The sequence below is a fragment of the Anser brachyrhynchus genome (assembly GCF_964034855.1).
Source record: "Anser brachyrhynchus genome assembly, chromosome: 4".
Taxonomy (NCBI): Eukaryota; Metazoa; Chordata; class Aves; order Anseriformes; family Anatidae; genus Anser; species Anser brachyrhynchus.
This window is the reverse complement of record NC_137698.1, coordinates 63,751,137-63,773,374: the sequence shown is the minus strand read 5'-3', so window position 1 is coordinate 63,773,374 and position 22,238 is coordinate 63,751,137. Positions and strand designations below refer to the sequence as shown.

The window sequence follows — 22,238 nt, the reverse complement described above, 5'->3', positions numbered from 1 at the left end:
AATAAGGGATGTTTCCAATGGCCAAGGGTCCACTGGCCCAACGGAAAGCAGCCACACAGTTTCTGACGGCGGCCACTAACAGATTCCTGGAGAAGAGCCCAAAAGGCCCAGCCACGACACGTCCCCAGCGTTTATTTGTATCCCCTGTCCCCTCCTTTGGGCTCCCCCCGCCGCCATAACGGCCGGTCCTCGCCAGCCCCTCGGCTCGTGCCGCCGCGCCCCGCCCCCTCCCCACGCCTGCGTCAATGCAAATGAGGCTGGCAGGCGGCGGAACGAACCACCACACAACCCCCCTTTGTATCCCCCCCCTATAATAATGGTAGCGCCCACCCCGCCCGCCGGCGCCTCGCGTCGTTGGGCGGCGCGAGCCCCCCCCCCGGCCCGCGGGATTGGGCGGGGCTGCCGGCTGTCATGCATTATTCATGAGGGGGCGTGGCCACAGCCGGCTTATTACCGAGGTCGGGCGGGCGGGGCGGGGCGCGCTGTGACGTAACTATGACGAATGTTCCGGCGTTCTTAAGGGGGTTGCGGCCGGCCGGCAGCCGGTATTGGGGGCGGGGGAGGCGGCGGCGGAGGGGGGAGCGGAGCGGGGCCCCGCTTCGGCAAGGAGGCGGCGGGACGGCCGGCCTCCTGTCCGCCCCGCGCGGTGCTCGGAGCCCGGCGGTCGGTGCCCGGCCCCGGAACTGTTGTGTAGCGGGAGGAGGAGGAGGAAGAAGAAGGGGAAGGGGGGGGTGGCCTGCCCCGGGGGAAGCGACCTGCCAAGGGCTCTCGGGGATGATCCAGCGGGCGGGCGCGGCTGGGAGGGGAAGGGCTGCCCTGACGGGGGTCAACAAATGAAAAGCAGGAGGGGGGGAGGAAAAAAAAAAAACTGATAAAATAGGGTTATTTATTGTAGAAACGGTCAATTTTTTAAAAAACAGTACAGCGGAGGTTAGGGCAAGGGTTTTATTGTAGGGAGCGGGTATTTTTAGGCTTACGTAGTGGTCTACAGTAGTGCTCGCCACCCCCCCCCCGACCCCCCCCCCAGGTGAATTAATTAATTATCTTTGTCTCCAGCCGGGCGGGGTGTCCTCGCCCCGCGGTGCCGGGGCAGCCCCCGTCGGCCCATGGGGGACCGCAGCCTGCCGCCGGCAGCGGCCCCCAGCCGCAGCCCCAGCCCGCCGTGGGGTGTAGGAGGCGCTGGCTACGCGGGGTCCTTCCCCTCCCCGGCAGCCGCCTCTCGTTCCTCCTCCTCCTCCTCTTCTTCCTCCTCCTCCTGCCCCTTCTCACCCACCGCAACCGGTTCCTCCAGCGGCGGCGTGTCCGGTGTGCCGCCGCCCTCGCCGTTCCCGTCGGCGGCCGCCGCTGCGCATCCCCGCGCCATGCAGGATGAGCTGCTCCTGGGGGTGACACAGCAGCAGCGGCAGCAGCAGCCGGGCGGCGAGAGGCTGGGCAGCGGCCCCGCATCAGGACACCCCCCTCCCGGCCACCCCTCCTCTGACTTTAAACCCAGTCTCAGCCCCCACCAGGATTTAAACAAGCAGCAACCGCAGCAGCAGCCGCCGCCTCCTCAGCTGAGCCAGAAGAGGAAAGAGTTTAAGCAGCAGCCGCCGCCGCTCAGCAGCCCAGCCCAGCTCGGCAGCAGCCACCCCCTGAATAACCACCACCCCCCAGACTATCATCACCACCCCCCGCAGCAGCAGCAGCAGTTCAGCCACCCCACTGACAAGTACCAGCAGCAGGAGCACAGGCAACAGCAGCAGCAGCAGCTCCAGCTCCTCGGCGGTCACCCCCCGGAGCCGCCGCCGCCGCCGCCCGGGGACTACCCGCGCCACCGGCCCCTCAGCCCCGCCGAGCACCGGGCGGGCTCCGAGCGGCTCGCCCCTTCCTGCCCGCCGGCACCGGTGGCCGCCGACCCCAATGTGGGGGTGGCCGCCGCCTCCTCCTGCCTGAATCCGCCGCCGCCGCCGTCTCCTCCTCGCCTGCAGGCGAAAGCCAAGCCGCCCCCCATGGAGTCCCCCCCGAACAGCCACTTGCTGGGCAGCCCCGGGAACCTCCTGCCCGGCGGGCTGGGCTCTGGCTTCAGCAGCCTGCAGAGCCCGGAGATCCCCAGCCCCCATCACCAGAGCGGGGGCGGCTCCTCCTCGGCGGCTTCCCCTCCTCCTCCGCCGCTGCCCGGCTTCGGCACCCCCTGGTCGGTGCAGACCTCGTCGCCGCCTCCGCAGCAGACGCAGCAGCCTCCGGCGTCCAGCGGCGGCGGCGGCGGGCAGATCAGCGCCATGCCGCCGCCGAGCCCGGAGTCCGAGACCAGCTTCTACCCGGGGATCCCGTCATCGATCAACCCCGCTTTCTTCCAGAGCTTCTCGCCGGTGTCTCCTCACAACCCGTGCGCCGGGCCCTTCAGCAGCCCCTTCTCGGCCGCCGCCCCCCCGCCGCCGCCGCAGATGAATTTACCTCAGCAGCAGCAGCAGCAACAGCAACAGCAGCAGAACCGGAGATCCCCTGTGAGCCCCCAGCTCCAGCACCAACACCAGGCGGCGGCCGCCGCCGCCGCCTTCCTGCAGCAGAGAAACTCCTACAACCACCACCAGGTACCGGGGGCGGCGGCGGGGAGCCCGGCTCCGAGCGGGGGACGCCCGGGGACGGGCACACGGGGCGGGCGGGGAGGCGAGGGGTGGCCGCGGCAGGTGGAGGGGCTGGGGCTGGCGGCCCCTCCTCGGCTCCCGCGGACCCCGTTTTGTTTTGGGGACGGGAGGAGAGGTGGTTTTTATTTTTTTTTCCCCGAGGCTCCTTGTCGCCTCACCCTTGTCAGATCGAGCCCGTGGTGCTCCCCGGCCCCACAGCCCCTCACGGCTTGTGGGGAGCTGTCACCCCGGCTGACATCTCCAGGCTTTTGCCCGAAATCGCTCGGATTTGTATCCAAACGCAATACAGTGTTTCAGGTTGCCGCGGTTCCCCCGCAGATTTTCCTGAAGCGCCCTAACAGTCCCCAACAGTGTTAAAATGGAAGTTGAGGACGAAGTAGGGGTTGGGAGGGCAGCCGACGGGTGCCGGTGCCTGCCAGCGCGCCGCAGCCGCCTCTTGCGCTCACCGTCCGCCCGCTCACGAAAGGCCTAGGTTAGACAGGCCTCATATCTTCATTTTTCCTTAATTCAGGCATAGCGTTATGTCAGTTTTAGGTGGTGGAGCCGGCTGGGTGAAGCATTTATTTTGACAATTTCAAAACTGGAATCTCCTTTCACGCGTGCCCCTTCGAGGTCCGACTCGGAGGTGTCGTGACGGGGAGCTGGTTGTCGTAGCACCCAATGCCCGCTTCCGAGAAATTCCGAAGCCATTCTCTAACGCTGAGGTGGACGGGAATTTTCTCTCTGTTACGAGTTGTAGGTAAACAGAAGCGGTGCCCGTGACAGTATAACTAGCAATATTAGAGGCTTGTTAACGTTTGGCATTATCTCTGAAGGTTCGTTTCACAATACGGGGCTGGCCTCTCCCAAAATTCCAACCAAAGTATTCAAGTTTTACAACATAATTATCTATAATTATATAGAATGGGATGTTTGCCTGATTACTTGACCAAAAAATGTCTTTAGGTTTTTTTTTGTTTGTTTTCTCGGGGAGAGCGCGTTATAATGCCTTCTTTCTGTTTTATCTACTGCATAACGTATCAACGTGGTTTAAATTTTTAAGTTACTGAAATTACAAGCTGAGGGCTGCTTGCAGCTAAGCTTTGAGATAAAAGTACCGAATTTAGAATATCCTCCCCTCACACGCACCCCACTTGTATGCTTGAGAAAAGGCCTTTCCAAGAACAGTCGGGTTTTAGAGCACTGAAGATAAATGTTGTTCTTCGCTGTCAGTCAGGCTCAGTGGGTCCACCTCTTGGTAGTACGGACAACCGCTGTAGGTCAGGTTTTAGCACAAGTTGTGCTTTAGGAGTAAAAACTTGTCACCTTGCGAGGTTTTTGCTCTAAAGACAGTCTACATTGTGATGTTGAGGAGCGTAGTAATAGTGCGCTTGTTAAATACAGAAATACTTTGTACTGCTTCTAAATAGGGAGGTAATTAAAAAAAAAAAAAGTAAGCTGCAGAATGCCAGAGATAGTCCTGTTCATTACTCCAGAAATGCTTGAGCCGTGGTTTCAGAATAATGCATTTTAATGTGGAAATGTTAAGATAGCTTCTTCAAACAGATTCTCTTCTTTGCTCTTATATGGTAATACTTAGTGATACTCAGCGATACTGGGGGAAAAAATTCAATCTGCTATCTGAATTTTAATTTTTAAATACCTACTCACCAATCTCTTTTTAATAATGATAATTTAAAAAAAAATGAAATTTTTGTTGTTTTTTTCTGGAGATCTTTCTATGTAATACGAAATAATGTATCAGTTAGGTGGTTAAGGCCCTGAGCCTTTTTGTAACATGATTTTTAAACCTAGGATTGTTCTACAGTGGACTTTCAAAGTATCCTACCGGTTACTAAAAGGAAAACAATCTGAATTGGTTACACAAAGGACTGTGGGAGGAGAGTGGGAATCACAATTTTTTTATGACTCTCTATTAGATTTTCTTTTTTTTTTTGCCTCAGTAATGAATTTATACAATATCAGGAAAGAGAAGATCATAGAAATCTTCTGAGCATTGACGGATTGGTGTTTTTTTGGTGGTTTTTTGTGAAGGATGAAAACATTTCAAGTATTTTCAACATAATATAAATGAATCTTTCTTTTTAGCCTCTTCTGAAGCAGTCGCCCTGGAGCAATCAAAGTAGTGGCTGGAGCACAGGAAATATATCCTGGGGAGGAATGCATGGCAGAGACCATCGCAGAACTGGAAACATGGGAATTCCAGGAACTATGAACCAGATCTCTCCTTTGAAGAAGCCCTTTTCTGGTAATGTCATAGCTCCTCCTAAATTTACTCGCTCCACTCCATCACTGACACCAAAATCGTGGATTGAAGATAATGTTTTCCGAACTGACAACAACAGTAATACTCTCCTTCCCTTGCAGGTAAGGATGGTATGTAAATGGTGCATTCATAGTCTTGTGTAGCATTTTGGCTTCCTTCGCTCTAAAGAAGAATTAGCAGTGGTTATTGTACTAATACTTGGTTTGAAAATTGTGTAATTGTATATAATTTTTACTATTTAATTGCAACTAACCCCAATGTTATCATTGTATTCAGAAATATGTGATTCTTACAGTTAATGAAGAATATTGACTGTCAAGAAAGATAGAAATGTGGCCATTGACACAGCAATAGAGGAGCAAAAACATTTAATCTAGCAAGTATTTTCTGCCTATCATAATGCTCATATTCTCATAAATCCCTTCTAAAACTTAGCATGTGTTTTGTTCGCTTATACTTGTATACAGATTTTCTTACAAACTCTTGTAGATGTGTCTCAAACTCTTGTAGATGGCTCTGAATCTTTGTCACGTTAGTCTTTTACTGATATTCTAGTCTGACACTTGCATATTAGTGAGATTTTATTGTTTTCCTCCACATTCTACAAACTTATATTTTGGCTGGAAGTGTTAAACAGCAGGATGTACTAAGAATCTGGGCTCATCGCCTGAATTTTGCTAGTGACTTTTTATGTGACGTTAGGTAAGTCACAAAACTCTGACATCATCCATTACTTATTGGTAAAATGTTATTTTTCCCGTACCTGCCTGTATTCATTTAGCCGTAACACAATTTTCTGCTAGCAAGAAATTGTTTTGAATCCCAATTTCAGTTGCCATTCTAACAATTTATAGTTTTTGTGCTTTTTTTAAGTTACCAAAAAGATCTCAGGGAACTTATTTTAAAACGCATCTTTTCTAAAATAGCGGCTTAGTCCATGAATCCTGTATATTCTTTAATTTTGTTCATGCCTGTGTCGGCTTGAGTCAATCTCACGCTCAGCTATCGTATTCCAGCAAAAGTGTTTTTTTAATAATATGGAAGGAAAATAATCAGAATTTTTCTTCATCCCCACATACGGCTGTTACAGTTGTTTTGGTTAGGTTTCACACAATAACCCAGAGTTTGATGTGTCATCGTCGTAACTATTTGAGTTTATATAGATGTATTTGCATCAATTAGCAAGCTAATCCTAATGTGGCTGTAATAGCAGCAAAGGGGTGCTCTTTGGGACCTGATTTCCCACAAGGGTTCTTTTTCTTTTTTAACCATCTTGCTGGTGGAGTTCTGTTTATTTGGCATGAAATGCCATGTCCTGTCTCTGTCTGAGTGAGCTCTGATACTTGCAATATTCATGAGGCTAATGGTGTTGTTTTGGCCATACTCAAGTTGCGCTGCCAAGCGTATTCTTCAGACCTGAAAACTTGAGAGGATTTGCATATCCTGTGAAGACCTGTTTCATTAGGTAGCCTTGCTAGCTGGAACATCTTAGTTGAATCATTTTTACACGGGTAGAAAGATGGAAAAAATGATGCCGTCCTTCAAATATTCAATCTGATCCGTTCAGGAAAACGGATTCCAGATCAGTAATGCTTTGCGGTGGAGGGCCTCAAGAAGAGTTGAAAGTAAACACTGAAATGTCTTGTGATGATGTTAGCCTAAGAAACTGGGTTAAAAATATTAATGTCATCATATGTTGAAACTTCAGTGACGTACACACTAGAACTCATGCAGCTAAGAACAAGTCGTGAATATGTTTACTTACACGCTTTACAAGGAGGTATGACTAGTGCTTCAAACTTTAAGAAGCTTCTGCAGTGGTCATCTGATACAGATGAACTAATTTTTATGTCTAAACAAAAGTCTTGTGCATTCTAACTATAATCTAAATCATCCCTATGTACTAGGGTAGGAAAAAATACTTGAAATTCAGCTCTAGAAACATTAATGTAATTTACTAGGTTTTCATGTTGGCTTTTTCTGAAGAGTCTCACGGAGAGATGGTGGGCACGCGTCATTGTTCTTGGTCTCATCTGTGAACACCAGAGCCACAGATTAAATTGACCTGCTTATCTAGCTGTATTTGTTGTAGATTATCAATACTTAAATCTATCTTATGTTTATAAAGTCATAGTTGTAGAAATCAGTAAAAATACTCCTATTTGAAGGCTTGCAGTGTTACCCACTGCTATTGTGGAAACACTAGATGTTTCCATAAATTATTTTGCTACACTGGATTTGTGTTCTTTTTTTTTCAGTTATTATGCTATTGTTATGGTCGAGTCCTTGGAATGACTGCTACATCTTAGTAGTCATAATGAAAAGTTAAATAGAGTTTAGAGCTCGTGGTGCTTTTCATCAGGACTCGTGCTGGCAATTGCAATGCTGTCAAACACCCATCCTGTTAATTTGTACTGTGCTTGTCTCAGTCCATAAAAGGCTGAGGTATTTAGATTGAGAATCCTTAAAGTTACAGTAGCTATTTCAGAAGACACCCAAAAATATTCAGTGAATTTGTGCCATTTAGAAAGTCTTACAGGAGAGCGTTTGTGGGTATGTAAAAGTTGCCCATTTCTTTCAAGCTTCCACAGAAGGACTGCAGCTTTGCATGCCTGTTGAACACACAACCGCATCATTCGCAGTTTTGCAGAACGCTTTTCCACATGACCACACATCTTTGTTTTAACTGCAGTCATCAGTGCGCATGGCAGGGTTCACAGCACCTCTTCTCCAAACTTCAGCTGGCTGTTTTAAAGCTTTTCAGCCAGCTCAAGCTTAGCAGATGAAGACGTCGGAAAGCTGGTGTTCTCACTGACTTTCTGCAGATCAATAATGTTCTGTTAAGCATCTTTGAAAGTATTCTGGTTTTGAGAAGTTTGAATGGCATTCAGCGCCAGCTGCCCATCCATTTGCCGTAGAACAAGTACCTGATGCAAAAGAAGTAAGCTACAGAGGAATCATATACAAATTCAAAGCTAAAATGCACTTTGAGATTTCTTTATTCTCTGGTGTTTGCATAGATGGAGGGGCCCCAATGTAGGACTGACATTAATTCTGTTGAAAGTAACATTTCTTGGTATTAACCTAATATACCAGTGACAATAAATACAAGTTATCGTTACTGAAACTGAGTAACTAATCACATATATTACTTAAAGGGATGAAAGCAGATTTTCTGTACTTCATAGCTAAAACTGAAACATATGGCCACTGTAAATGCAACTTCACGTGGGATATTAGTGACAGTAAAGCTGCGTTTGCTTGTAGCAGTTATGAAGGGCATCTCTTGGGAATTTTCCAAATTTCAAGAGTTTTTCCTGTTTTTATATATATATTTTTAAAATAAAAGTAGTTAAAACATCATGGCAACTCTGATTTAAACATGAACAAGTTAAGCCAATAGTCAAGTTTTGCTTATGTGACTAACTGTAAGATGTTCCCCCCCACCCTGAAGATTTTTAAGATAAGATAAACTACATTGATTAAAGCTCTTAATATAAGATAAAATGATGCCTAAAAGCTTTAGCTCTGCCACACTGTTTGTACCATTATAAGTACTTCATATAGGGAAGGGGTTATTGCTGTGTGCTGGAATCTTTACAGAACAATTAGAAATCGTGTCAGGTATTTACATGATCTAAGTTAAACATTTTAATTCAGTAGCCTATTTCTCCCTAAGAGAATCTAGGCTCCATATTTAGATAATCTAATTCTCTAGAAGAACATACCTGTCACCACTGGCCATGTACAGCCCCTGGGATTCCAGTTCAGGCACTTACATTACGTGTCAAGAAATTAGACATTCTCTTATACTCCCTGATCTACAGTACCAAAAAAATAGAAATAAAAAACTTGGGCATAGGGTGCAAAGTTAAAAATACGTTTCTAATCTGTGATACTGTTTTTCCCCCAAAACGTGCTTCAGGCACTTCCATGGCCAAAACAAGCACAGAAGTCAGTTTTCTATATTCTTTTTTCATTTACATTCCCTGAATGAGGAAAATAATAAACCATTTAAAAAAATACAATTATCTGCTAATCCTATTTTGATTGCAAGCTTAATGTTTCTCAGTATTGTGCAAATAAGCTTATAAAAAGCTACTATCAGTTTAATAATACACATCAGTGTTTAAGTATTTTCATTCCAATAAAAACACAGCATTATAATAAAATGAATATGAATTTAGGTTCTGTGTTTCTTTTGAATTCAGGAAATACAGTGCATGTCCGGGTGTTTTTCACCTTGATTTGTCCTTCCTGTTTGTTCAAACAAACAGTACGTGCAATGTTCGTGGTCCTGAATGCTGAGCCTTATTATTCTACATTTGAGCGCAGCTCTCCAGCTGGGTGTTTGTATGGCAAGGTACATACAGCATATACTCTCAGAAATGCAGATTTTTTCCCTTTTCTATTCATTTTTGAAATTTACCCAAGAAAACAAAATACTTCAGAAGCAAAATGAATTTTAAAATTGTACTTCACAGCAGGTGTCAGTTTGAGGTATTTAATTTAAGCTGCTGTCACGTTGCTTCTGTCTTACGATCACCTCCACCCAGATTTTCAGTGGGACAGTTCGAGATGGTTTAATAAATATTCGTGAATGTCTTAAATGACTACTCCAGATGATACACATACGAGCCAATTCTAGATTAAGTTGCTGAAGTTACGTTCTTAATGCCATATTTAGACTCTTAAATACTGGCCTGCTTATTCAGAAGTGCCAAGTGTCCTGCTCTGGTTAAATATGGAAGGCCTTGGGAGTATCTACCTACAGAGTTCTTGCTCTTCAGATTAGTGTAGTTTTATTTATTTTACTAGGGTAATACCTATAACAAAACAGTGTCTTCAGGATTTCTGATGCAGTAGATTGGTTGCCTGGGACTGATGAAATATATTTAGAACTTATGCACAAGAACAGATTTTTATGTTTTGGGGACCATATTGAAGATATCCCTAATTAGAGAGAACAGTCTACTGACTGACTTTTAACTTTAGGGTCAAGACTTCTGGAAAAACAGTATTGGCAGGTGCGTAGATAAGCAAAGGAATGAATTAGCTGAAAGTTTTGGGGGCTTAACATACATATGTTTTTAAGACTTTTTCTGAACTAGGAATTCTCACCCCTTAAAATTTCTTTCAGTTCTACAGTATTGATGCAAGTCAAAATCAGAGCTAGGAAAATCAAATAAATATATGTATATTTAGCAGCTCTAATATTATACCAGTGATGTATATGCTCAGTAGCGTATCTAACTTCATTCTCTGTGCCAAAGCACGTTTGTTCTCTAAAATTAAAGTGAATACGTTCTCACTCAAGACTTGCCCAAAAGTACTTTTACTGTATGGTCTGATGTATTTACATTTCAGTGTTCAGGACTGTATAGATATTTACAGATTATTTTTTTTTTGGGGGGGGGGGGGAGTTTCAGTAACTCTGGATGACGACTTCCCCTTCAAATGTCTAATTTATTGTTCTTTGTTATTTTGTCCAAGTTATTCATACGCAAACCTCCTAGACTTGCCTCATAAGTCAATCTTGCCAAGCCTTTAATCATCTCCATAATGCGTCTGGTTTGCTGCCAGTTCATGAAAGTGTGTTCTTGAGCTGAAGTATTCCTGTATGGATGCAGTAAATGCTGTTGAGTTTTTTTCATTTTTAAATACATACGTAGCTGAGAAGTAGGTGTGTCTTTGCCACAGGAACTGTTCTTGGTGCATTTTAGGCTCAATTTAGCTGGCTTACATGGCTAATTTTGTGATTTTAACTTTAAAGCACTTTTTGTTGTCAGGTTGACTGTTCTCAGATGTCTACAAGATATAGCTCATCGTTACCACTAATGACACCGTGTAAAGTAACCAACCTATTTAAAGTGTCTACTTTAAGGCTTTATCCTTCATTTTTTATAGAGCTAAAATTGTAGTAAGTCGTATGTTTTAAGCTCCTCATCTATGATAGTTGCAGTTTCAGCAAGGGGCTTGTGATTATAGTATGTCTTCACTAAAATGAGAATGACTTGAAGCTTAGATGTTGGCAAGGATGATAGTTTAGAACATCTATTATACCTAATTTTAAGGTTATTACTGCAAACATTAACACTGAACACCGGAACGCATTTGGGTACTTTTAAATTTGTGAACGCTTTATTATGAAATCAGCTGTCACGTTCTAGTCTTAGATCACATTTTTTATTTAGGTCAGTTTTAAGGAAAAAAACATAGTTAAAGTTTTCATTTGGGAAATGATTTTTTTTTTTTCAAGCGAGCTTTTAAAAAATTAAGTTGATCAGCAAGGTCGAAGTTAGAGCCCCTTTTGCAGCCAGCCAAGACCATATTCTAAAGTGACTAGAAGCTTTATGGCTTGCAAGTTGTTTTTAACCCCCATCAGATAGTGCTACGTTTCTTCAGAATGTGAAGGGACATGTAAGGGAACATACTGTAAACTTATTTGTGTTTTCTGAATTCAATACCTATGTCAGAATTAGAATTCTTTTACCTTGTCTTACAGATCAGTTCTTTAATGCATAAGCCTAAAATTCAAAGGTGTTTAGCTGCTTAACTATGAACATCTATTTTAGAGCTTGTGGTAAAGATTAGGAGAATTGTATTTAATATTTAATAATAGTTTCTGACCATATAAGTATTTGCTTTTTGTGTAAGTGATGATATAAAAGCTTAGAGAGGTGACTGCACTGAGTTTCTGCAATTGCTCAGACAGAATAGTCTCTGCGTAAATTGGGTGGATATATTTAGAAGTCCTAAATACGTTGTGCCAAAAAAAAAATTATCCAACAATTTAGTGTTGGAAGTGGCTCTTCAGAGAAAGCTGCCAGCCTGCCATTCGTTCCACATTTAGATATACGGGGGGGAATACATCTGAAATGTGTTTCTGTATGACATTGTCAAAAAGCCCTAGCACTAACTGCATCCTCTAGGTAGGATACTTCATGCTTCTACTGTATCGTGTATTTTTGTAAAAATTCAGAAATAAGAACTGCTCTTCTGTGAACTGGCTTACATAGTCTTAACTTCTGAGGTGACAATTTCTGTCAACGCTGTATACCCCTGAATCTGTGGACAGTTGCACCAAAAACATTTTCAGTTCTTCCCTGAAGGAATGCAGATGCGATTACAGCACTGGGAAGGTAGGTCAACCAAGATGCAAATACTTCTACAGTTAAAAAGAGATGAAAAGCTAGCGTGAGCGTCTGGAGTGCTTGGGAGAAGTTAACTTTACCGGCTCTGGGAAAAGCTCGTGTTATGTTGTGACATTCCACTGAGGCATGGACCTTCTGACACGGCCACAGTTTGTTTGCTTCTTAGTACACGATTGATGAGCCACAGAGGTGAGGGAAATGCAAAATATTTTACAGGAATTCATCCTTGGCAAAAGGGTTTTTTTTGGAGTTAGGATGGTTTAAAAAAAAACAAAACACATGCACTTATGTATCAGTGCCTCCATATTAGTGATAATCTGTCGTTCCATTCTTTCAACATGCTTGATAAGCAGTTATTTTAAAAACAACCTGGAAAAAACTTTAAAACAATATGGAAGTAGTTCTGCTTCCATGTGCATGGAAAGCTCCGTAAAGCCATCGTGTTTGGTGGGAGTACTTCTCGTGCTTGTCGCAGGGATGCTGGAAAACCACAGCGCAGGTTCCCTGATGGAGCTGAACGTGCTGTAATAGTGTTGTCCCCTTTCAAAGCACTGTGGATGTTTTTCTGCAGCAGAACTTTCTAGAAACTTTTGTGGATGTGACCTACATTATTGACATACTTAAATTCTGCTTTGAAATGAAAGCTTCATATTTGCATAAGTTATCCTTGTGCTCTTTAAAAACATGATGTGTGTTTTTGGGGAACATAAAGCAGAATTTTAGCATTATGAAGCTTAGTTGCACAAAAGTTTAAAATGAACCTTTTACTCAAAAAACATCTCGCTCCTTTTGAGGTAATTACGTTTCAGAAAGCATTGCAGTACAGTAAATAGTTCATCAGTGTGAGTTGGAATCGATCTTACAAATTTGAAGCACTGATTACCTCAGTGTTAGCCAAGCACACAAGTGGATAGTGACATGTGGGTTGTGAGACAGCGGAGTATAGTTCCTGTATTGAAATTCTAAATTCACAACATTTTTATATTGTATAGGGCACGTCTAATTTGTTTTCACTGCCAGAAATAGAGTAATACACTTCAAAGAAACGAAACTCTTTTATTAGCTTCATAGAAATGAACTGTTTAAAGTGTTGAGGATAGGGAAAGCTTATTGCTGCTTCCAGCAGCACATGACCTTTCAGTTTGGTAATACAAAAGTTGCAAAATGGAGTGGTGCAAGGGCAAAGTTGCATTAACCATGTCAGCCAGTGGAGCAGTTTACAAAGGAGTCACAAACACTTTTTGCTGTACTTCTCCATTTCCCCATAAGGTCTGTGATCAAGTGAGCCACTATTAGGGATTAACAGTGATGGAGCCCTTTCTTAAAAGCTTCTGCTCTCCAGGGCGAGGTTAAAGTATGTTGACAGCTCCTTACAGACTCGCAGCATGGCTGAGGCTGGCAGGAGCCCATCTGCTCCATCCCCTGCTCCAGCAGGGCTGCCCAAAGCAGGCTGCCCAGGACCACGTCCAGGCAGCTTTTGCACATCTTCAAGGAGGAGACACCACAGCCTCTCTGGGCAACCTGTGCCAGTGCTCAGTCACCTGCATGGCATAAAGCATGGCATGGTGTTCAGAACCTCCTGTGTTCCTGTTTGTGCCCACTGCTACATGTCCTGGCACTGGGCACCCCCAGATGGTCATTTATCTCAATGTTGAATGAGCAATGATTAAAGAATAAGTAAGAAAATCTTCCCTAGTGAGCCTGCAATGACCAAATGTCACACGTAGACTTTTGTCCATATTTTACTAATGCCTGTTCTTTTACCCCATTGGCTACAAAGGTGGCAAAATCTGGTTTCTGTTTACTCAGCACGGGGTTTTGCAAGAGTGCTTACTACCTACCAAGTGGCTTTTCAAGTCAGCTGAATTTAAGACTTCATTAAAAATTATGATGAGATACCTTCTCATGCATCTGCTAGGGGACAGTGGGGAACAGATGCAGCATTGTCACAGCTCACACCTTCTATAGAAAGCAAGTTTGCTAGGGTAAGCAGCTTCTTTTCATAGGTGCTATTGAGAAATAAACCTGCAAGGGCATGGAAGCTGGTGAGTCACTTCGGTTTCATTCTTCTGCTGCTTAGGACAGCCAGAAAACTGAATGAAAGCTAAGCAGTCCCCAAGTGAGGTTGCTGGGAACTCAAGTACTACTGGAGATTTGTTGGCACTCAAACCACATCACCCCACACAGTTAGTGGCACTTTGAGACGTGGCAGGAAATGAGAGAAACCTAGTTTTTAATTTCTCATTGAAATTATCTAAAGTTTTCCTAAAAAATCATCAAATCAACATAGTGGACTGTTTACCCCATGAAAAGCCATTACTCATAAGAGTTGCATGAGGGAGAGAGCTTAAAAAATGGCTTCTCCCTCTTTTTCCCAGCATTGTATCACATTGACTAAACTTTCTAAGAAGGAGGAAAGTCAAACATTAGTTTCATCATGGCTTATTTTGCAGAGCTGTTAACAAGTCATGGTTTCTGACTCATAGAAAACACCTCTTTCAAAGCTTGCTTTTTCATAACCCAAACGTGAGGAGTACCTGCTTGCTGTAGGATGTAGTTTGAAATTAATCTCTGTTCGGCTGGACTGGCATGGGAGGTGTGGGTTGGAAAACTGCTGTCCCATTATGTACGTACTGGCTGCAGCTTTAATGAATTTTAATGGTCATGGGATGGGTGTGATGTATTTCATCCTACTGCTGAGTTACTACAGTGCAACCAGAGAGGAGATAATAATAAAATCCTGTAATCGTGCCTTTAGTGTGATACAGTCCAGCCAGAAAGCCTTGCAAGTAGAGGAGATTAAGGTTTTACACAAACTATTTTCAGTCTCTGAAGGTATTCCAGAAAGGCCAAAGAAGTTTCAAGTAATCTTTTTTTTTTTCTGTCTGTACAACTTGGGTGCATTAGAAAACGCAGGAGAAAATGTCTTAAGCATAAAACTGGTGAAAACATTTATGATTTATTACAATAGCTTCTATTATCTTCAGTGAAAATATTTGTAAGGCGTTATGGTAACTTTTTTTTAATCTCAGTACTTGCAAAAATGTTCTCTGTAAGGTTGATAATCTGTTAGTAAGCTTTGTGACATTTTCTTTCACAGCTTAACTTTAATTTTGCAACCTTTAACCATTTAGTGTTGACCATTTGAAACTCAAGTCTTTATGCAAACGGTTTCAGATTAATGACCCAGAAACCAGGGAGCGCAGTCTCAGCAGGGGACTGAGTGCCTAGGCGAGACACTTAGCAAAGCACCAAGAAAATGCTTTCTTTCATATGAGGTGACTGTTCTTCTCTTCCTGTAGTTCCCCAGCCTACTCACTATTTAACTTCTGCATGAGATTAAATTGAAGGAGACTAATGGCTGGAGGAGCTCATTAAACAACCGAATGTTGAGTTCTGCTGTGGATCTTTAAAACTGATCCAAGCAGATCCTCTAAAGGAAACAGGTTATTATAGAGATATATAGAATATACATATACATCCGCATATACAGAAGAGTTCTTTGTAGTGCATCTCTAGTTTTATATTTGGATGCTATTAAACTTACTGTTAATAAATTAAAATATCTTAAGCTCTTGTATTACTGACCATCTCCGGAGTATCTGAGTGTGCAGCCTTTAGCCAGGCGCCTATGTCTTCTATCAAGTTTCCTGTTAAAAAGTACAGAATTTGTATTCCAATACTAAGGATTTTGTTCTCTTTTAGGATCGAAATAGAATGTATGACAGTCTGAATATGCACTCTTTGGAAAACTCCCTTATTGACATTATGAGAGCAGAGCATGATCCACTTAAAGGTATGTTATTATGCTAAATAAAGAAAAAAGGGTCATCCATTCTGCATATTTGAATTAACACTTATTGCTAATTTAGATTCTAGGTTCATATTAAAATAGCAAATGAATTATTAACTCATACAAAAGGTCAATCTCGATCTGTGTTTTACTGAAAACATTGGTATACAGTTGATTAAAACTTAACTTAAACTTAAGCTTTAGTATCTTCACAGGTATTTCTTCCTCTGCCCAATAAATTCATAGTTAGATTTATTTGAAATTGACTTTTCTGCTGCAGGAAGTTCTGCCTCAGTTTGTAAAGACACACTGATCTGTTGGAGCTAGCCAAGAGAAAGTGGGAGGGGAGTCAAAACGTTTTTTTTAATCCACTTTTTTTTAATCTCTTTCTTTGCAGTGGAAGTTGGTAAGAAAATCAAGTCCACTGATAAAGTCAATTTTTGTCCTTTCAAATATATGTATTAAAGCCCATGGAGGATAACTGCATATAGATGTCCATTTTCTGTTAGTCTGAAGAAGTCCAGAAGTACACTTGGCTTTAGCAGGCAGGTTCCTCTTACCCTTCTGGGCTCTGTTGAAATAGCAAATATTTGTGGACTTCAGTTTTAATTCCTCTTTTCACTGTGCAGTAAGTCATTCTTTGGAATTCTGTTTTTCCATACTTACTCTCAGGTGGATTTTACCATTGAATCTTGTGGCAGGGAACCGAAGCCATTTTATTTGGCCTGATCAAATGGTACTTTATTTGTGGTATTATAACTGGACTAACACAATCTAACTTTAAAACTACCAAATATGTCAGGATTGCTATGCAGAATTATGTCTCAGTATTAAAACAATCCAAAGAAAATCACATTTTTATAGTTACTTACTCCCATCCATTCTCCATTTCTAGAGACTTCTAAGCTTAATATATACTACATTAGCGCATAAGGGCCTGTGCTCTTCTGATGTGGAAGACACTTTGTTAGTCTGCTCATTTTTCTAAAAATGTTTATAATCAGTTGGAAGATCGGGAGTATTTAGATAGCCTGTAATAGTATGATTTACATTGTAAAGCAAAAAGGTTGTTTTGTGTGTTTTTTTTCTCCAAACTAAAAATTTCTGCAAAGATCAGTAAGTAGGTAACATCTGCTTAGCCAGTTAATTTTTCCTCCTCGTTAGATTGGCAGCTGAAATTAAATTTTCATAGGTGTTCTTTAATCTGACTTCTTGTTTCATAATATCAACAGAAAGTGAATTGCAGTTCTAACAATTTTATCATTGAAGTCCACTAGTAAATTCAGTTTCTGTCTATTCTACGTGTTAACAATACATTACTAAGTAACGCACAGAGGTGAAAACCTGTGAACGTTAGCCTGGTGGTAACTGCTATGAACTAAAAGCAAGTGCATGTCATCAAAGACAAGGTAACTAGTTAGCTCATCCCTGTTTCAAAGCATTGTTTCTTCAATTTGCCACACTCAGGTGGTGACTAATATTACTTTGGTTATCTGAAGGCTAGTAAGTCTACGATCAGGATAGATATTAAAAGGTAAAGCTATCGTTAGGCTTAAAATTAGAGAATGCAGATCCTCTGTCATAATATACTGCCAGTGACATCTCTCACATTCCTGAAAACCAGTCAGTTTCTTCACTTGCGTGCACACTGACATGACAAATGGAAGCGGTTCCTTTGTTTCCCCACCATCTCGCTGTCTTCATTTTGGTTTTATAATGCAGAAGAGTTTTCAGAGGCATAGCAAACACAGAAATGACCTATTTTTATTAATCTCATCATATTTTGTTACGATACACTACATGAAAACTATATCTTTCCAATAATAATTTTTCAGTGAGAATAAGACAAGACAAAGCTTTAAGATGAAGTCAAATATGTCCATATATAGACATTTTTGAAAAACTCAGTAAAGGTTCCATAGTTATTCTGTGCATTCTAGGGACGTGAGTGTATGGTTTCAGTCTGCAGTTGACAAGACTTTCCTTTTTTTTTAAGTTTCACCATCGCAGTGAAAATTCTGCTAAGTTTTGTTTGAACTAAAACAGATGGAAGCCATAGATAGTGATGAATTCAAAGGAAATTCTTTTTTTTTTTTGTTTGAGTGCCAGAGAACAATGCACGCACCAACTGAATTTAAATGGAATAATCGTGTGCTGTTATTTAAGTAGGTTGTTGAAGATCTTTTTTATTTCCTTTGGAAGTTATTATTTCAATTGAAAAGGCTACACTATTAGCAAAAAGACAAGAGAAATGTTCCTTATTGAATTTACTGACTGACAGTGGGAAGCAGAGAACACATCCAAGAATAGCTTTTCAGTTCCTCCCTATCCCTCTCCTGTTTAGTCACCATTAGTTGGCATTTTTGTAACTTCCTAACAAGTTTAACTTTTTTCTTCTACAAACTGTGAAACGCTAATTTTGTTATTTCAGTCCCTCTGGGTTTTCTTTTCACCACAGCAAATCTGACACTTACGTAAGAACCTGCTTGCATAATGCTCAGGACTAAGAATATAACTAGCTCTTACTTTTTATTCTTATTAATGTATGACATGCTTTGCTGTAACTGAAGAATATTTTTATAACTAGAGAATATTTTTATGGCAAGTTTTTAACTAAATCTAAGCACACTAAGACAATGCATCTTTTATATCTGACCACAGCAGTAAAATGAAAGTCCCTGGAATTTTAAGCACGTGTTTCAGATTTAGCTGCTTACAATATCTGGAGTATGACTAAGCATCTTGTCTCAGATTTTGCACAATGCAGAACAGACACTGTGTGTACTAGCTCACAGCTTTAAGTTTTGCATTTGAAGACTCATTTTAGAAGGAAGTCAGATTTCACAATTTTTGCTTTCATGAACTTGAAAAACCTTTATTTCAAATATGATTCACTGAAAGCTAAATTTATGCCTGCCAAAAGTTGTTTATAGATGTATAGTTTCAGCTTCACTTAGACTAAGTTTAGTCATAACTACAGAAGAGATCAAAAGAAAAGTGATTTTTAGCATTCAGTAAGACAGTTTTTCAAGGTAGAGGTGTACTTGAATTCACTAGTGATTGCAGCACAAATCCTGATCGTACTAAAACTAATCTTCCCCATGCTGTTTTCTCAAAATCCATTTTATAAAAATATATTTAACATGGCCTTTTCCAATCAATACAATACAAACGGAAGTTAAAAATAGTAAAGGTTAAAATAAATTAATTTGGTTTTACACCATTGTTCCTAAATACCTTTTTAATTTTTTATTAACCCTTAAAATATTGGAGGCTAGACAAAAATATTGGAATATTAGTTGTGTAATTATTTTTCAGACATAACACTCGTGTACTTCTTTTTTTCTTTAAACTATTTTCCCCCAAATATGAGTCCTTCCTGATGTCAAGATGTAGCAAACTTGAGTTCTAGATGTTTCAGAAGCAAGAAAGCCAAAACATTTGCACTTAAAGAGATTATGGAAAAAAATGTAAAAGAACAGGTTACATTTTTCATAGAATGTGCTCAAATTGAGAAGCAGATGAATTAATGGGATTTATTATCTACTAGAAGCATGGTTCTAGTAAAGATGATGATGATTTCCATGTAATTTAATGGTTTCTCTTGTGTAAAGCAAGAGTGTTGATGCTTTTCTCAATTTACAATTGTTTTGTTTTTCCTAATCAGCTCTCCTATAGCTCTGCGAGCTATATATAAGACAATACAGAACTTGAATTAGTCGTACCTATGCTAGTAGGAGTAACAAGGAGTACAAAGTATATAGGAAAAACGAGTCCAATTTCTCTTCATGCTTTTTTGTGAGGGGAGAAAAAAGCTTTTTTTAGGAAAGCTACAAAAATACCTTTTTCTGTATAGCTAGTAATAATATAATAAAAGTAAAACATTAATGTTTGGCTTACCTGTTGGGGAAGAATAACATGATGCACCTAGAAGCCTTTATGTTGCTCTTTCCTATTTTTATTTTCCTATTCAGTTAGTTTAGTTAAGCTTTTCAGGTGTTCTGCATGTTTCTTTTAAAAGCAACCTGCCAGAGCATGCCCAGTGAAGTATAAAAAAAGGTGATGGTGACTGAACAGCACATTTTCTTCCTTTGGACATGAGTTTTTGTTTTCAAATGAATTTGTTTTATATTTTGTTAGGAAGCAGTAACATTTAAAATTATGCAGTTGCTTCCTAGAGTAATTCAAATTGTGTTCAGAAAAGAGTTTCTAAGGCTGAACAAAAGAGCAAGGAAGGAAAGACTTCACTTTTTGTCATATAAAAGGCTTGAAATTCTAGTAAAAAGAATCTAATAAAGAATGTTTTCTGTAGGTTTCTTTCTTAGAAACTGTTTGTGAGAAAAAAAATATTCCTATTTGAGCCTGATAGACTCATTTGCCTAAACAGATGTATTGTAGACAACGCATTTGGCCTCATTAAAGCTTACATAATTCTTACACAAGCATGTGAAAGTGTAGTATCTAGGCTTTCTGTAACTAGGTGTTGTCCAAACATGGTTTTGTGCTGTTGTCTTAACTACACCGAATCAAAAACTGAGCTTTCTGAAACTGCTGCAGTCCTCAGCCATTTGCCGTCTGTTACGTAGTCTGGGAAAAAGCTTAACTTGGAAGCTCTTTCTCTTTTAATCAGGAGATCTAGTGGAAAAAAAAAAAAAGGTGGGAAAGGAATTTGGGATTCTCAGTCTCTTCATTCAATTATTTAAGACTTTAAAAACAACGAGGAAAAAAAAGGTGGGAGCAGACAATGAAACATCAAACGTGAAACTGAGTCAGCAATATTTAAAGTGGTCGTTATAGGTTTAAATCTGTCCCAAATGTTTTAATATTTGGGGATTCCTGAAACAATTGAATTAAATAGGAATCGAAAGCATGCATGTCCAATACTAGATATGAATTTGCCCTAAAACGAAAAGTGAGTAAGCAGAACTATGCCCGGATGCTCAGAAGAGGTTTATAAAGGAAATCAGTATTTTAATTTTCACTGCCAATATTAACAACAAAAGATTACAGAAATGTAACTAAATTTCTTACTCTTTCCTCATCATTTGGATTTTCAAGACTTCTGAGTGGGTGTAGTTGTTAAGCTGGCCCACCAAAATTTATTTACAAGCTTTTTATTTTTCTTCCCTTACGCAAGAACATGTTGTCAGAAATAAGCACCAGCCAGTTGCGTTAACACTGATCACATTTAGATGCGGAAGAGGGGATTAAATTTCACAGAACACCAGTTACATAAGAAATGTCAGACATACCTGCTTCTCCACAGCGGTGCTATTTTGAATTTAGCCGTGATACGTGAGAATAATGAATGGTAGCGTGCTGAAGTTGCTAGACTCAGGCTTTCCCAGAGAAAATTTCTGTAGTATGATACTTTATGGTACAGTACTGGAATATCAGCCATCCTATTTTTTCCAAGTAGCACCAACAGTGTGGTGCTAATTTTGGATGCTGCAGAATTTAGTTCTGTAGACAGCCAGTGAAGTGATTGCTTTTCATTTCTCAGGAATTAAGTGCATCTATTATTTAAATAGTAGATATTCTGTAATTAACTTGTAGTTATTTTTAAGCTAGTATAGCATCTTTACATGTTATTCAAATTATTTTTTAAGCAAGCAGAGACCACTGGAGTAACTAGTATAAGTATCGAACGGTTTTCACAAATCTAGATTACTGACACTGAAGTAAAATGAGAATAGATGGGGTTTGTGATGAGGGCAGTTGTTAAACTGGTACATATTTTTAAAGGCATTGAACAACAAGCAATAGAAAGAGCTGAATAGGAAAAAACCCACGATAGAAGCAAAGTGAATTGGTATAAGATGGCACTCCTTTGTTCTTTGTATTTTATGTGCTGCTATTTTACATGAAGTTTAATACTGTATACATCCATTTTACACTTTTTAAACAGATTTGAGTTCTCTGAACTCTGTATAAGATTGATCTTACACCTCATTCCACGCATGAAGTTTTACAAATTTATTTATATCATTAAATTCAGGTGCACTCCATAGAAACGCTGCATTTTGCCACCTCAGATTATTCTGAGGTCTAAGAAACAAAGTTAGCAGTAGTTATATTTTGAAAAAGTAAGCAAATCTTCTATGTTAATTTTTTTTAAGATTGTACAGCCCAAGTGCTAGACAAGGTAGTCAATACAAATTTTAGGATCACTAGAATGACATAACTACGGTTAAATCACAAAATGTGATTTCATTGAAAAAACCTTTCGAGTAAGACCAAAAAGGTTACTAATTTTCCTCTTCTAACCCTCAAATCGTTATCTGAGCTAGCAAATTCTTCTTCATAACAGCAAGAGGAGGTCTCTGTGTTTGTGTGGTGCGTCGGTTTGACACCAGAGTCCCAGGCCCAGTGGATTCAGGCAGAGAGCGCTCCTTAGCGCA

General features: G+C 41.0%; 1 protein-coding gene across 2 annotated transcripts in view; it reads left to right on the top strand.

The window, feature by feature from the left end:
* Positions 1–969: 969 nt before the first annotated feature.
* Positions 970–22,238, top strand: part of CPEB2 (cytoplasmic polyadenylation element binding protein 2) — a 53,806-nt gene continuing 32,537 nt past the window's right edge. For both annotated transcript variants that reach the window (XM_080591174.1, XM_080591173.1), the window contains exons 1-3: positions 970–2,570; positions 4,713–4,991; positions 15,750–15,840. In XM_080591174.1, coding sequence (XP_080447300.1) covers positions 1,107–2,570; positions 4,713–4,991; positions 15,750–15,840 — 1,834 coding nt within the window. In that variant the 5' untranslated portion in view covers positions 970–1,106. The remainder of the gene's footprint in view (positions 2,571–4,712; positions 4,992–15,749; positions 15,841–22,238) is intronic.